We start from the raw sequence: 15,192 nt of genomic DNA, 5'->3' as shown, positions 1-15,192 counted from the left end.
TTCTGGAGGACCCTTGCCATAGTGTCCAAATATCAGCTTTCCACAACCCCCAGAAACGGAGATACAAAAACCAAGTTAAAATTCCCTTTTAACTTTAATGCAGGATTCTCCACTATGCTAAAAGAAATCACTGCATTTCACTCTTCCACTGAAATCAATGGGCTCAGCCGCTATAGGCTTTCAATGGAGCAACTCCGCCATTGAAGTCAATGGGAAAACCTAATTTTTCACATTTACCCATACTCCGTCTGGTTGATCGGAGAGGGCTGGAAATTGCCATGCAGTCATGCCAGAGCAGTGACCACATGCTACCAAAATCCCAGCCCTCTGGTACTCACAGAACCGGAGATATGGGTTTTAACTTTACACAATTTTGGACTTAGCCGTTTCAAAGCCACACGGCTTTCCTCTATTAGAATCAATATGGCCGGCGCTGCCATAGGATTCAATGGGTCCTCCGCTACCATTGAAGATAATGGGAAACACACACTTTTTTTACAGTTAACCCTACTACGTTCGGTTGAGGGGTGAGGGCTGGAAATTGCCAGGCAGTCATGCCGGCGCAGTGACTACATCCTGGCCAAATCCCAGCACTCTGGTCCCCAAGGAACCGGAGTTATGGATCTTCAGCTAACACTGCTTTCCACTTAGTGCTTGAAAGCCACACGCCCATTACGGTCAATGGTGCGACCCTCGTAATGAGCGCGACCCTTTACTGGGGTCATTAACTCGCTGGGGTCGAATGAGGGGGTTCCTAGAATCTAGGGGCAAAAATTATTTTATTCCTGGGTGCCCTAGAACCTAAGTTTCCCAGCCAATTGAACATGAACTTGACCGGTGATTGATCAAAGCCCTTTCAAGAGAATGTTTCCGCTTTTGCGGTCTGCGGTCTGGCTGGCTGCCAGCTGGTCTCCGGAGGTCGGCTTCCAGGAATCCCCATTGAAATGCATTTCTCCATTCACTTTCAATGGGGAACTGCCGCTTCTCCTCTCGGGCGCCACCTTCAGGTCTTCTGCGATATCAGGCCCAAATCGCCAGAATCTCCATATGGTTACATGGGGCTGCAATGGCGACCTATGGAGAGACTGCACAATGGAGCCTGCAAAGGCGGGAAAAGGAACAAAGGGCTATAAACACCAAATTATCATTAACCCTTTCCCTCCCACCTGGATCCCAGTGTATGTGGTGCATCCCAGGAAAGGAAGTGGTTGCTCTGAAGTCCACTCAGCAGAACAAATTGATGGCTGCCTGGTCTGGACTGTACAAAGTTCTCAGAAAGATGAATGAGTGCAACTATGTTGTACAGAAGAGACAGGTAGAACTAGGACATATCAAATTAACATGCTGAAGGAGTACTTTGTACCGAGTGAGGCATCCATGCTGGCTATTTGTAGCCCACCAATGGAGGACCCGGCAAGCAATGCTCTGCCGGATCACTTATGGGAGGCCAGGCTGGGGGGTACTGTGGAGCAGGCAGAGAGCAGAGGCTAGGAAAGTGTTAGAGCAGTATAGGGTTCTGTTCTCGGACAAGCCGGGCAGAACACATTTCACAGATCATCCTGTGCTCACAGGTGATCTGCGTCCACTGCATAAGCATGCCTACCGATTATCTACAGAGGTGAAAGGCAGTATAGAGAGGGAAGTAGAGGAGGTTCTGGCCTTAGGGGTAATTAGGGTCCCCCCTGCCTCACATGGCCCCCATGCGGCCGCTAGTCCCCCCTGCCACCGATAGTCCCCCCCTGCTGCCGATGGTCCCCCCCCTGCTGCCGATGGTCCCCCCCTGCCGCCGATGGTCTCCCCCTTCCACCGTTAGTCCTCCCTGCCACCGATAGTCCCCCCCACCTCACATGGCCCCCTTGCCCCCCCATTTCTCACCCACCCACCCTGTGTCTCTGGGTTTCACCCACCCACCCACCCTGTGTCTCAAGTGTGTGTCTGTGTCTCAACCCACCCACCCTGTGTCTTTGTGTCTCAGTGTGTGTCTCTTTGTCTCTGTGTCTCACCCACCCACCCTGTGTCTCTGTGTCTCACACACACACACACACACACACACACACACACACACACACACACACACACACACACACACACACATAACAATTACTAATAGTAGTAAAGTATAAATGTAATACAATAAATAAACTGTTATGTCATAAAGCGAATGGTATTAGTTCTTTCTAGGAATTTATTCAATTTATTTCTTAAAAAGCGGGTCTGGGGGCGGGGCTGGAGGTGGGGCTGGGGACGAGGCTAGATGGCAATTAGATTTTTTGGTTTGGCAAGTAGATTTTTGGGTGATTTGTCAAGCACTGAATATGGGCATCATAAGCCTCTATAGCACTCAATGGGCACCCTAAACAAAATACATGATTGCTCCAAACACACAATAATAAAACATTAGAAAAATTCAAAAAATACTAAATTCACTAACTAAAAACAGTAGCCAGCAAATCCAATTAATACAAGCAATAACAAGACCCGCAATTAATTAATTAAACCATTAGCAATCAAAGCAATTAATTAATCAAACTCAGAATTCTTTCAAACAGTAACCAATCAAACCAATTAATTACTAAACCAACTCAAAAATAATTATAATAGTAAACCAATCAAAACAATTAATTAATACAACATTAATGAATTAATTGAAACATTAAACTACAAAGAAATAAAATAAAAAAATATCAGAAACAACCATTAAATGCATTAGCCAACACAATACATCATTAATTAAAAAATCAGATTGGCTGTGCTTCATTTGCCTTTAAGATGATGTCACTAAGCCGGCGTCATATGATATTTCAGCCAATCAGATTGTGGGAACCAATCCCACAATCTGATTGGCTGAAATACCATTGGACGGTGGCCATGTTGGATTTAGTGACGTCATCTTAAACTACAGTATGTTCTAACACAGCACACAATATAATGCACAACTTCAGTATGACGGCAGCATCATTGTTTGTTATTTTGTATTCATTCATTGTAAAAGAATACATCGGCTACAGGTACAGGAATATGTAAAACATGACCAGTTTGCCCTAATGTACAGCACAGAATGGATTCGTCCTCGTATAGCATGTTCTGATTATACGATATACATGATACGATTTTTTTTTTCAACTGAATATTTTTATTTGGTTTTACAGAGCATACAATGTGACACAATCCATTGTTTAGTACCGCATTACCCATACCAGTACTGCCCCTATCCCATCGAATTCTGGGATAGTGTACCAATATGTTTTTCATTTGACAAACAACATTTATTCACGAGACATGACAAACCTGACCTACATGACCTGGACAAGACAACAAAGGGTACACACGAAAGGGGGAGGGAAGGGTAGGTGGGACGGCCTTGAACCGAGAGAAAGAATGTTGCTTCTACGGCTGCATCGTTTTGGCTGAATCCTTCCTATTATTCATTGCTTAGCTCCCCTGTCAGCTGGTCTCGGGGTGGATCCTACCTGTCTCCTGATCAGTTGGTCATGAGTCTTGCCATGTCATCGGAGAACGCATTTATTGATATTAATGCAGGATTGTGCCGGCATCTACCCCTGGGATGTATGTCTGCCAGGGATGGTGCCAAATGTTTTCCCAAATCGGGACCACCTTCAAGCAGGATCACAGCATATGTTTTAAGTCCGCTGACTCCCCGCACTGCTTTGGGCAGAGCGGCGAGTACCCCTTAACAAATTTAGATAGCTTTAGTGGGGTGGGATACCAACACATATAATTTTATTCCTGTGCAATGATCGTTCTTTTTATAACTAGGAAGGAAATCAGGGGAATGATCATATCTCTCTATGGGTGACGGAAGCACAATATGATACCCGCGTTACACGCTAACAAGAAAAGATTATTACAGTGTTTGGGGATAGGGGCAGTGATCAGTGTGTCAGTGTTTCCCAATGACATGTTCCCTGGTGTTCAGCTCAGGCCTGAGCAGGATAGTGTAACACTTGGGAATGAATATACAGCCCAGCAGTCCTGCACTGGAAGCCAGGATAGCGAATATCTCCACAGCCACCGTGTTCCTGCCCTTGGTGCTCAGGTACGCTGGGATGAAGGAGACCCAAACACTACAGAACACCAGCATGCTGAAAGTGATCAGCTGGGCCTCATTGAAACTGGCAGGTAACTTCCTAACTAGGAAAGCAACAATGAAACTTAACACGGACAAGAATCCCATGTAACCAATCACAATGTAGAATGCAGCGACAGACCCTTCGTTACATTGTAATATCATCTTCCCAGTGTCAGATTGTGTGTCATAGTCTGGGAATGGGGGAGAGTGAGCCAGCCACACCATGCATATCACAACCTCCCCCAGTGAGCAGAGAAGGACCAGGCAGCTGGATACTCTGCTCCCCACCCATTTCTTTATCCTGCTGCCGGGCTTTGTGGCATTGAAGGCGATGACAACAGTGACGGATTTTGCCAGAACAGAAGAGACTGACACTGTAAAAATAATCCCAAAGGCAGCTTGTCTGAGCAGGCAGGTCCCCTTCCCAGGACGTCCGATGAATAACAAGGGGCAGAGGAAGGACAACATGAGGGAGAGGAGGAGGATGTAGCTGATGATCTGGTTATTGGATTTTACTATAGGAGTTTCATGATGTGTGATAAAGATTCCCAGAACTGCACATGTTATTACACAACAGAGAATGGAAATAGAAGCTAGAGAGGAACCCAGTGGATCTACATATGAAATGAACACTATGGTTCTCAGGACGCAGCGATCTCTCTCCTTATTGGACCATTGATCTTCAGGGCACTGGACACAGTTTTCAGCATCTGTAAAATGAAAAATATTGTAAATTATTGTCCGTTTGTTTCTATTGCCCAGAAATGATTATTTATTCACTATGGTTTTTCTATCTTTTTATGGAGTCTCCTCAAACACAAATATATCCTCCAGTAATACCACACACAGTAATTACATATCTGCCCATACGCAAGATATCCCCCAGTAATACCACACACAGTAATTACATATCTGCCCATACGCAGGATATCCTCTCCATAGGAAAATAATCAGTTGGGCACTGCTTAGACAAAAATGGCAAGAAGGCTGGACTGTGCAAAAAATATAAAAGCCTTTATTGGTTCCTGGCAAACATGGATAAAAAAGGGGAGAAGGAGTCCCCCCTCAGCGCTCTGACATGTTTCGTCCACACAGGGACTTTGTCAAAGAGTGCTTTCACTCGTGTTGCATTATCCTGATATAGAAATCAAAACAGGAAGTGAGTGAGTAGCGTGACGTCACTTCCTGTTTTGATTTTTGGATATCCTGCTACTTTATTGCTCACAAGCCTGGAGTACGCCGACTGGAACAGACCAATGAAAGAACTGAGTAAGTTTATTTCTTATTCTTAAGCACCCCAGGGGAATAGCCACTTTTAGTGCACTATTTATACATTTAAGGGGTCCATAGCAGGTTACTTTACCTACTGGGTCAACCCTCTGTATGTTGCCATGCTGCTCCCATACTAGAGGAGAGTCAATAGACTCATTTGCTGTTCATCATATGTGTTAACACCTTATTCTCTGTTATTATGTTGCTGATTTAAATGGACTTCATATACCTGGAGTGAATCTCTGCAGCACAAGGAGATTTGAAGGGGCTCTACCCTTTCATGAGTGTTTCTGTTACTATATCTGCCCATACTACTGGAAACGTGATGCTTCCTTACATATTATTAGAGCACAGACGGGCAATAGTCTTATGAGTTTAGATTACAATTTTGCGGTTTAAATTTTTCTTCTGCATGAATATTTACAGTAAATGCTAAACTCTTGTGCTGGAGTCTTGCCTTACAGGATTTTGACTTTACCATCCAGCACAATAAGTGAAGCGAGCATGGCAATGTTCGTGGCGTTTCCCGCCAGGACAGCCCTCAGGACATTCTAACTTCAAGAGCTGGCAAGTCTGCCCAGACACCGGACGGGGTGGTCAGGGCAGTTCTGCGCTTTGAGTGGGAGAGGTGTGGCGAGAACAAGGGTAATCAGGCCTAAATAAACGTATAATACCGAGCTGATTAACCTCAACTCGCATTGGGAATGAAGGGGTTAAAAGTAATTGCACTGCTGTCTTTGCCCCGTCCCAGCCTTTTTAACCCCCATTTCCAGGCAATTCTCTGCCTGCTGTAATGGAAGTGAATGCAATGCCTGCTATATTCTATTGCGACACAAGATGGAGTAGTGAGCAACACAGCCAGCCCTGTGTATGGGAGGTCTACTGTATTAGATGGGTATCCATTTCAAGCTTTTGACTCCGTAACTGCAAGGCAATTGAATAATTGGGTTGCGGTTAGATTTCAAGTGGTTTTACCAATACAATATATCCGTACCTCGTTAGCCTGCAGAACTTGAAAGGCAGAAAGTTAGTGGGCGTGAGAAGTAGGTCAATTGACATGGGAACCGGGTGAATTTGGGTTCCCACAAGAAAGCCGATTCAATAAAGCAGGCTAACTCGTGAACGGAGGCACCCAGCACCCTGGTTTTTGGTGTGCAAGTATACACTGGCGACACACTTTATTCGAGCTTGGCTAGTCCCATGAATTCGGGTATACCCGGGTGTATTGAGGTTTGTGACTGTTTTCTGCCCGAGTGCATTGAGGTATTTTCCAAGCAGGGATTGAAGCATTTTATTCCCGCTGGCTGCAATACTGCACAGTATATATATATATACTGCATTACAATTCATGAATTTATGCCATCTGGTAGACACGCGAAGCATTGCAGCCTATTAAATTCTAATCATTATCATTTAACAGATCAGCCGCCCATCAGCCAGGCATGAACCCAGGCTGGGAAGGCAAACGCAACGGGGCTTGTCAGAGGTGAGGAGCGGCGCATTCCAGGTATCTGCCAGGTACATACCGGGTATTTGCTCGAATAAAGTGTGTCGGTGCAGTATGTTAGTAATACACAAACATTCTGTGGCGGTGAAGGGGTTAACCCGGCTTATAATAAAGGTCAAGCCCACTTGGTTAACCCTGACCCATGTGTTAGGGTCTTAGAGTGTCAGCTCTGGTACCTAGATGTCAAAATTGTATTACTGCAACTGTATACTGATTTTGAAACATTAAAGAATGATGTGATTTTTTTTCCTCTCTGGGGATGCTGGGATCGGGAGATTTCTAGGCTGTAAGTTTCAGGGTGGGTTTGGCAGAGAAAGTCTTTGCAGAATGTGTCTGTGTAGCGGGGTTCCGGGTTATGGGATACCCCAAAAGTTGTATACAAAGATTGAGTGATATCCTCTGATACAGCTAAGCGCATTACTCCGCCATCCTCGTACCCTGAAAACGCTCTTACGACTCACCGCCAGAGTCCCTGCTGCAGGATCTTCCAGACAAGGTAAATGGGTATGAAGGGATTAAAAGATATCTGCAGGTATACACAGAGTCCTTAATATAGCAAGGGGCTCCCCAGTAAGGCAGGGGTACCCCCATACTGTACATGCACAGGTATCCTGAGCCTAGAGTAGGGGTTCAGTAAGGTGCTCACGCTAAGATTATGAAGCTGAGCAGATTTGCAGTGTTTTAGAAGTTCAAAAGTATTTTTCTAATGTGTGCCAAGAAGGAGGCTCGTGAATGTGGGGAATATTTACACTTACTCCATTCCTGACACCAGAATAAGAACTCAGCATTTTGCATGCAGCAGACAGGACACCACATATTTTATTAAACGGGAATAGTTTAATACAGTATGTATAGATATTGCTGAACTGTATATGAGCTGAGGGCTTTCTAAGTCATGGATTCTGGAAGGCACAGATGGTTACCAGGCTTGTCTGTCCAGGGGCCATACTTGAAAGGGCTCCAAGATGCCTAGGTGTGAGGCCAGATGGGCCCTGCCATTATTATAGACCACCCATATCCTGGCCTGACACAGGCAAACCTAACACCCTTTGCTAAACAGCCAGCCGCTGTGGAGCCTCATACCATGGTGGGGGGGGGGGGCAAAGGGGCAGAGGGGGATATTTCACCTGCCCGGTGAAAAGGGTCAGGGGTGGGAAACCCTGTATGAGTGTTTTAGATTGGTCGCTAGGAAATAAATAAGGCATATCTTGAAGACTTGTTTACCAGGATGAGACAAGGCTTCCAGGACGATCTCTCTAAAGCAGTGCATACCCTGCAAACTGACATGAATCGCCTCTCACAACGCACAGACACTATTAAAAATAAAGTGGACAATCTGGAACATGCCCAATCATCTGTAGAAGATGAAATTAACAGAATGCAGTTCGAAATACGGGCACTCAATGAACAAGCGGAAGAACAGGAGAACCGCGACCGCAGACAAAACGTTCGGATCAGATATATCCCAGAGACGGTTGACACGGACCTGCTTCGCCCATATCTGCTAGATCTGTTTAAGGATTTGGTCCCAGGCCTCACTCTCGACAAGATGGAGATGGACCGTGCCCACAGAGCTTTGGGGCCAAGGTCTGCAGATCCCAGAAGAACAAGAGATGTCATAGTTAAATTGCACCACTACCTGACAAAGGAGGCGATCCTGAAGGCCAGCAGGGAGAGGGGCACAGTGCAGTTTCAGAATACTAAACTTGAAATATACAGTGACCTCTCAAAAAAAACCATTGACAGACGGAGAGAGCTAAAGCCTTTGACTCAAAAACTAAAAGACAACAACGTAAAATATCGCTGGGGTTTTCCCTTTAAAATTGTGGTAAATAAGGGAGGCAAATTCCATACGCTCTCCTATCCTGAGGACTGCACGCGGTTCCTACGAGGCCTGGGTCTGACCGAAGCTGGAGAAGAGGATGACGCTGGAGATGCGGAGGATACAGAACGCCAACACCAGCAGTCGAGACCACAGCGAGCATCACAAAGGATCGCCACACAGAGGGCCCCAGCAGAGGAGGAGTAGGGAATCCCCCCCACTCATCTCATCCGCAGTACACATAAGAGGAGCACTTGCCTGGCCTGCTGACATGCGGAGCTCCAAGAAGATGCAGTTAACTTGTTATACATTTTCTTGTTAATGTATTTGCCTTTTAACTAGGTCCATTTTCTTGTTAATGTATTTGCCTTTTAACTAAGTCCAGATGACCACATGACTAATCACAGGGGGTCCGGGGTGTATCCGGATGTGTCCATGGACGGAGCGTCCCGAGAGGTTCTCAAGGGGCACTATGCCCTACACCCCCCCATCCTTAGAGTGATGGGGGTACCCATGACGGGGCGTACATATCGCCCACTCATTCTCTTTTTCTTTTTCTTCCTTTCTATCACCCCCCCATTATTCCCTACCTACCTCCCCCAGCCCACACTAAACAGAGACAAAACCGAGCTGAGCTGAAAGGAAAGACAAGACATTGAGATTACACAAAGCAACTACGCTGATCACAAGAGGAGCTCCGAAGGCAAGTCCCCCCTCCATCGTGGGAAAATGGAGGGAAAGGTAAGACGCAATACACATGCTAAAACCATAAATGGCTCTTAAAACGACACTTAAATTAATATCCTTAAATGTTAGAGGGTTAAATTCAAACATCAAAAGAAAACTTGCCCTCCAAGAGTTCAAAAAAACAAAAGGCGACATACTGTTTTTACAGGAAACGCATTTCAATACTACGACCCCCCCAAACACTTTCCAGAGGGTTTACCCACAGGCGTACTATGCGTCATGCCCCACAAAAAAAAGAGGGGTAGCAGTCTTATTTAAGCATACGGTCAAATTCTTGTTAAAACAAGAGAATGCTGACCCAGAAGGGAGATACATTATTCTCCAAGGTACACTGTCGGGAGTGGATGTTACTCTTGTTAACATTTATGCCCCAAACGAAGGCCAACCCAAATTCTTAAGAGATCTATGTGACCTTATCAACCCCCAAACTCGAACTACATTGTTATTAGCAGGAGATTTAAATATGATAGCAATGCCGGAACTAGATAGAACAAATCCCTCAGGGACTCCACATCCCCGTGTCACGGAAAAGAATGCCAGAGAATTTAGACAGATAATGAAGGAGTTCTCCCTGACAGACATTTGGAGGGCCCAGCACCAGGGGCAGAGGGACTACTCCTATTTCTCCCACCCCACACCAAACCTACTCAAGGATTGATTATTTTCTGGGTACTAAAGACATCTTCCAGGCAACCTCCCAGTCAGACATAGGATCAATATCTTGGTCGGATCACGCCCCGGTCTCGCTGACACTCTCCCTCCCCTTCTATAGAACTAACCAATATAATTGGAAACTGAATGATTCTCTGTTAAACCAAGTAGATGTAGAAATAGAGATTAAACAAAAACTCAGAGAATATTTTATGCTGAATAAGGGCTCTGTAGAGTCACCAGCAATGTTATGGGAAGCCCATAAGGCGACAATCAGAGGGAATATCATCTCCATAGCATCACATAAGAAAAAAATAAAGCAAAAACTCTATAATGAGCTAGTGGAGAAAGTCCAACTTTTGGAGCAGAAACATAAAACTAATCCCTCGAAAAATCTATTCAAATTGCTAGATAAAACTAGATCTGAACTTAAGCAGACCCAAATGGATGAAGTGGAGAGGGCGTTACGGTGGACCAAACAAAAATATTATGATAAAGGTAATAAAGCCGACCGATTACTCGCTTCCAAATTGCGCGGTATGAGAGCTAAATCCCAAATAACAGCTATTTTGACAAAATCAGGTACGAAGACACATTGTGAGACGCAAATAGCGAACGAATTTTCGGACTATTATAACAAACTATATAACCTAAATTTTCCCAAAAATAAATCATCAGATGCAGAGGCTATCTATACATACTTGGAGGCGTGTAAACTTCCGACACTTTCGGAAAGTAACCTCTCAGACCTAAATAAAGAAATCTCTCTAGAAGAATTGATAAATGCAATTGCCCAATTAAAACCCAACAAAACGCCAGGCCCAGATGGATTCTCCAATCAATACTACAAAAAATTTAAGGCGGTCCTGGCCCCGTATCTACTCGATATGTTTAATGCGTTTCTGGAAGGAACAGTCATCCCACCATCTATGTCTAAAGCTAATTTAGCAATCATACCAAAGGAGGGGAGAGACCCACTACAGTGTGGTAACTATCGTCCCATAGCCCTCCTTAATTCGGATCTAAAACTGTTCAGCAAAATTCTGGCAAATAGATTGACCCCCATACTCCCAAGCCTGATACATATAGATCAAGTCGGGTTTATTTCCGGCAGACAGGCCTCAGACAATACTAGAAAAATTATAGATATAATCGACCATGTACATCTCTCATCCACAAAGGCCATCCTGTTGAGCTTGGATGCGGAAAAAGCATTCGACAGGATTAGGTGGGACTTCCTAGACCAAACCCTACTTAAATATGGATTTCAGGGCCCATATCTAGAAGGTGTAAGAGCCCTATACAGATCTCCCACGGCTATAGTGAAACTCCCAGGAGGAGACTCAAACCCTATAAACATAAAGAATGGTACTCGACAGGGATGTCCCTTGTCTCCGCTTCTGTTTGCTCTCTCTATTGAACCCTTGGCAGCAACAATTAGAGACGAAAAAAACATAAATGGAATTGTAATAGGAGAGACAAACTACAAAATATCCCTATTTGCCGACGACATTATCCTAACTCTCGCCAACCCCTTGATTTCACTCCCGAATTTACATTCACAACTAGATAAATTTAGCAAAATATCGGGATATAAAATCAACATGGATAAGTCGGAAGCATTGAACCTAACCCTATCGGATTCTGAAATCAAATTATTACACGCAAATTTTAAATATAAGTGGAACTCCACAAAGATCAAATACTTAGGAATCCAAATAACAAGGGAGTATAATACACTATACAAACATAACTATCCACCATTATTTGAGAGGCTAAAAAATGACCTCCAGAGCTGGAACGAATACCAGATATCTTGGTTAGGAAGAATAGCCACGATCAAAATGAATATCCTACCAAGACTCCTGTATTATTTCCAGACTCTTCCTATAGATATTCCAATGCCGGAGCTTAAAAACATACAAAACAGAATTTTCCAATTTATCTGTCAAAATAAAAGACCCAGGGTAGCTAGATCTATTATGCTAGCACCAAAAGATTGCGGAGGCTTGGCAGTCCCGGATATCATTAAATACTATTTGGTGGCCCAACTCAAACAAGTAATAATTTGGAACAATGATCCAGCCACCAGTTGCTGGGTGGGACTTGAGTCTACTTATACAAGACATCTCTCTCTCCCGGCTGCTATGTAGACCGAGAGGGGAGGAGAGACCTTCTTGGAAACATTAAAACTGGGAGCAATGAAATGTACATGGCGGATATGGTCTAGAAATAAAAATAAATATGGTCTGACAGCCAGTCCAACACTACTAACCCCTATATTCTATAACCCTGAATTCTCCCCAGGCTGGCTTCCACAGAGACTCAATAAATTTAAGACGTTAAAGTTGATGGTAGCTGACGACTTTGTAGATAACGGTATAATTCTACCACTCCAAGCGCTGGAGAAGAAACACAAAATCATAAATATACCAGTGTTTGGTTACCTCCAAATTAAGCATTACCTGCAATCAGTCTCCAAAGATTCGGCATTCAAAGATTTAACAAATTTTGAAAGACTGTGTAGGAAAGGATATTACTGTAAAGGACTGATTTCGGAGATATATCTGGGTCTGGCGCGATTAGCGGGTTGTTCCCAACATAGCTATATGATCAAATGGGCAGAAGATTTGAATACAGAGATCGATAGAGAAGACTGGGAGGACATTTGGGAGGTAGCTGCAAAAACTTCAATCTGTACCACTATCAAAGAGAATATTTATAAAATTCTATTTCATTGGTACCTAACCCCGAGTAGGCTGGCTAAGATCTTCCCCGGGTTCCCGGATTTGTGCTGGAGGGGATGCGGGCAAAAAGGAGATATGGTTCATATTTGGTGGAGTTGCCCAAAAATTCAGGTATTCTGGGTCATGATACAAAGATTGATCAGAGAGTACTTGGGGGTGGAGGTTGAGGTGGAACCGCTGACCATGGTGCTGGCCAAACCAATAGATGAATTAGGAACGGCAGAAAGTAAGATGATCACTCATGTACTGACAGCTGCCCGCTGTGTTATTGCGGCTGCCTGGAAAAAGGTGAATGCGCCTTCTAGGCAGACTGTCTTACGGAGACTAAGGGAAATAAAGATGATGGAGCTCCTCACAGCACAGTTGAACCAGAAAACTGGCAAATTTCACAAAATTTGGGAAATATGGCCAGGAAACTAGGGAAATATATATAAATATATATCATTTATATAAATAAATACAGAAATACCAGACAAATGGGCTCGTCCTACCCCCCCCCCCCCCCCTTCCACCCCTCCCACCCTTCTTTTTCTTCTTTTCTACGTTCTTCTCTATCCTTTGTTAAGCTCATGAGAGACGCGTGTTATATCAATTATTTTATTTCAGATGACGAACTGTTAATGCTCTTTGTTGTATGGACAATATATTTGTTATGTCTCTCTAAAACAATAAAAATAAATTGAAACAGATTGGTCGCTAGGAGGTTGCTAAGGTTTTTTGATTGGGCTGCATGTTTTCTGGGACCTGGACGCCGGACGCCAGAGGTTTGAAAAGCCCTGACACAGGTCAGATTAATCGGTTCAAAGAAATCCATCTAAGAGTTTCATCAGTTCCAAGAATCTTGTGTGATTCACCTGAGATTCAGTCCCATTTGAGAAGTTCCAGCTCTGAGTAAATCGTCTACATTTCTCAGAGGATAAGTGACCCGAATTCAACAGCAAGAGGCTACAGGAAGGAGAGGTAGCCTGGAATATTTTGCTGTGTGTTTGCAATAAGGAAAGATTAGTTCTGTTATCACAGTTTCCAAAGTAAGTGTGTCTTTTTACTGTATTTTTGTGTAACATAGTTGTGTACGTTCTTTAGGTGAATAAACACAATTTATTTTAATCTCTCTACTTGCTCAATCAATGATCCCGTAAATTAAAAGTCTTAATAAGCTGGGTCTACCGTGACACATACATATATAAATTACAGTTTTGGTACACCGGTCACATGAAGTTTTAATAAAGTGTATAAAACTGTGAATTTAAAATGTACAGGCAGGAACAGTTTTTTCTGTGAACCGGGGTAAAATCTTCTGACATGTAAATATGCTAGGGGTGAATGAGCTGAGGGTATTTTCTTCCCTGCACTTCAAAGAGGTCCCGCTGAGCCAGAGACCCTCAGTCTAAAGATGTGAAAGGGATGAAAAGCCTCAGAGCACCATAATGTAAACATGGCCAGAATCCTGATAAGTGGCAGATTCCGGACCATTGACACCTTTGGGCCAAACCCCAGACTAAGGGGTGCCAACAAAAGGGTGTAACCCAGGTATGCTAAATTGCATGGATGTCAGTGTGACGGGGGAGGGGTGCCAAGCGAGTAATAAAGGGGTCACCCCCATTAGGCACCCACTTCCACCGTCTGGGAGGTGAGGGGTTAACCAGAAATGTACTTACAATACATATGTTCCCCTGCTTCATAATCAAAAGGTATGTCCCTTGATTATCCTCTTCCCACATTTAGAGGGAATTAATGTATTTTTATTCCCCTGCCTCATGGCAAACTGTTTTATTTGCTAGATGTGTATATTGGTACAATTATTGGAGTTTGTACCTTTGCAGTGTATGCAGCAACCACATACACTGGGATCCAGGCGGGAGGGAAAGGGTTAATGTTAATTTGGTGTTTATGGCCCTTTGTCCCTTTTCCCGCCTTTCCAGGCTCCATTTTGCAGTCTCTCCATAGGTCGCCATTACAGCCCCATATAACCCTATGGAGATTCTGGCGATTTGGGCCTGATTTCATAGAAGACCTGCAGGTGGCGTTCGAGAGGAGGAGCGGCGGTTCCCCATTGAAAGTGAATGGAGTAATGCAATTCAATGGGGATGCCTGGAAGCAAACCTCCAGAGACGATCTGGCAGCCAGCCAGACCGCAAAAGTGGAAATATTATCTTGCTTTGATCACTCCCCGGTCAAGTTCACGTCCTATTGGCGTGGGAACTTTTGTTCTAGGGCGCCCAGGAATAAAATTCATTTTGCCCCTGGCCCCTAGGAACCCCTCACTCGACCCCAACCGGGTCCGGGAGTTAATGACCCTGGTAAAGGGTCACGCTCTTTACGAGAGTCGCACCATTGACCGTAATGGCGGAGAAAG

At 44.3% G+C, this 15,192-nt stretch overlaps 1 protein-coding gene across 2 annotated transcripts in view; it reads right to left on the bottom strand.

Moving 5' to 3' along the window:
- Positions 1-3,146: 3,146 nt before the first annotated feature.
- The window catches only part of LOC142491231 (vomeronasal type-2 receptor 116-like), a 163,082-nt gene continuing 151,036 nt past the window's right edge, over positions 3,147-15,192 (bottom strand). For both annotated transcript variants that reach the window (XM_075593497.1, XM_075593498.1), the window contains one exon: positions 3,147-4,800. In XM_075593497.1, the coding sequence (XP_075449612.1) occupies positions 3,902-4,800 (899 nt within the window). In that variant the 3' untranslated portion in view covers positions 3,147-3,901. The remainder of the gene's footprint in view (positions 4,801-15,192) is intronic.

This window comes from Ascaphus truei, chromosome 3 (assembly GCF_040206685.1).
Source record: "Ascaphus truei isolate aAscTru1 chromosome 3, aAscTru1.hap1, whole genome shotgun sequence".
Lineage (NCBI taxonomy): Eukaryota > Metazoa > Chordata > Amphibia > Anura > Ascaphidae > Ascaphus > Ascaphus truei.
This window is presented reverse-complemented; position numbering and strand designations above follow the sequence as displayed.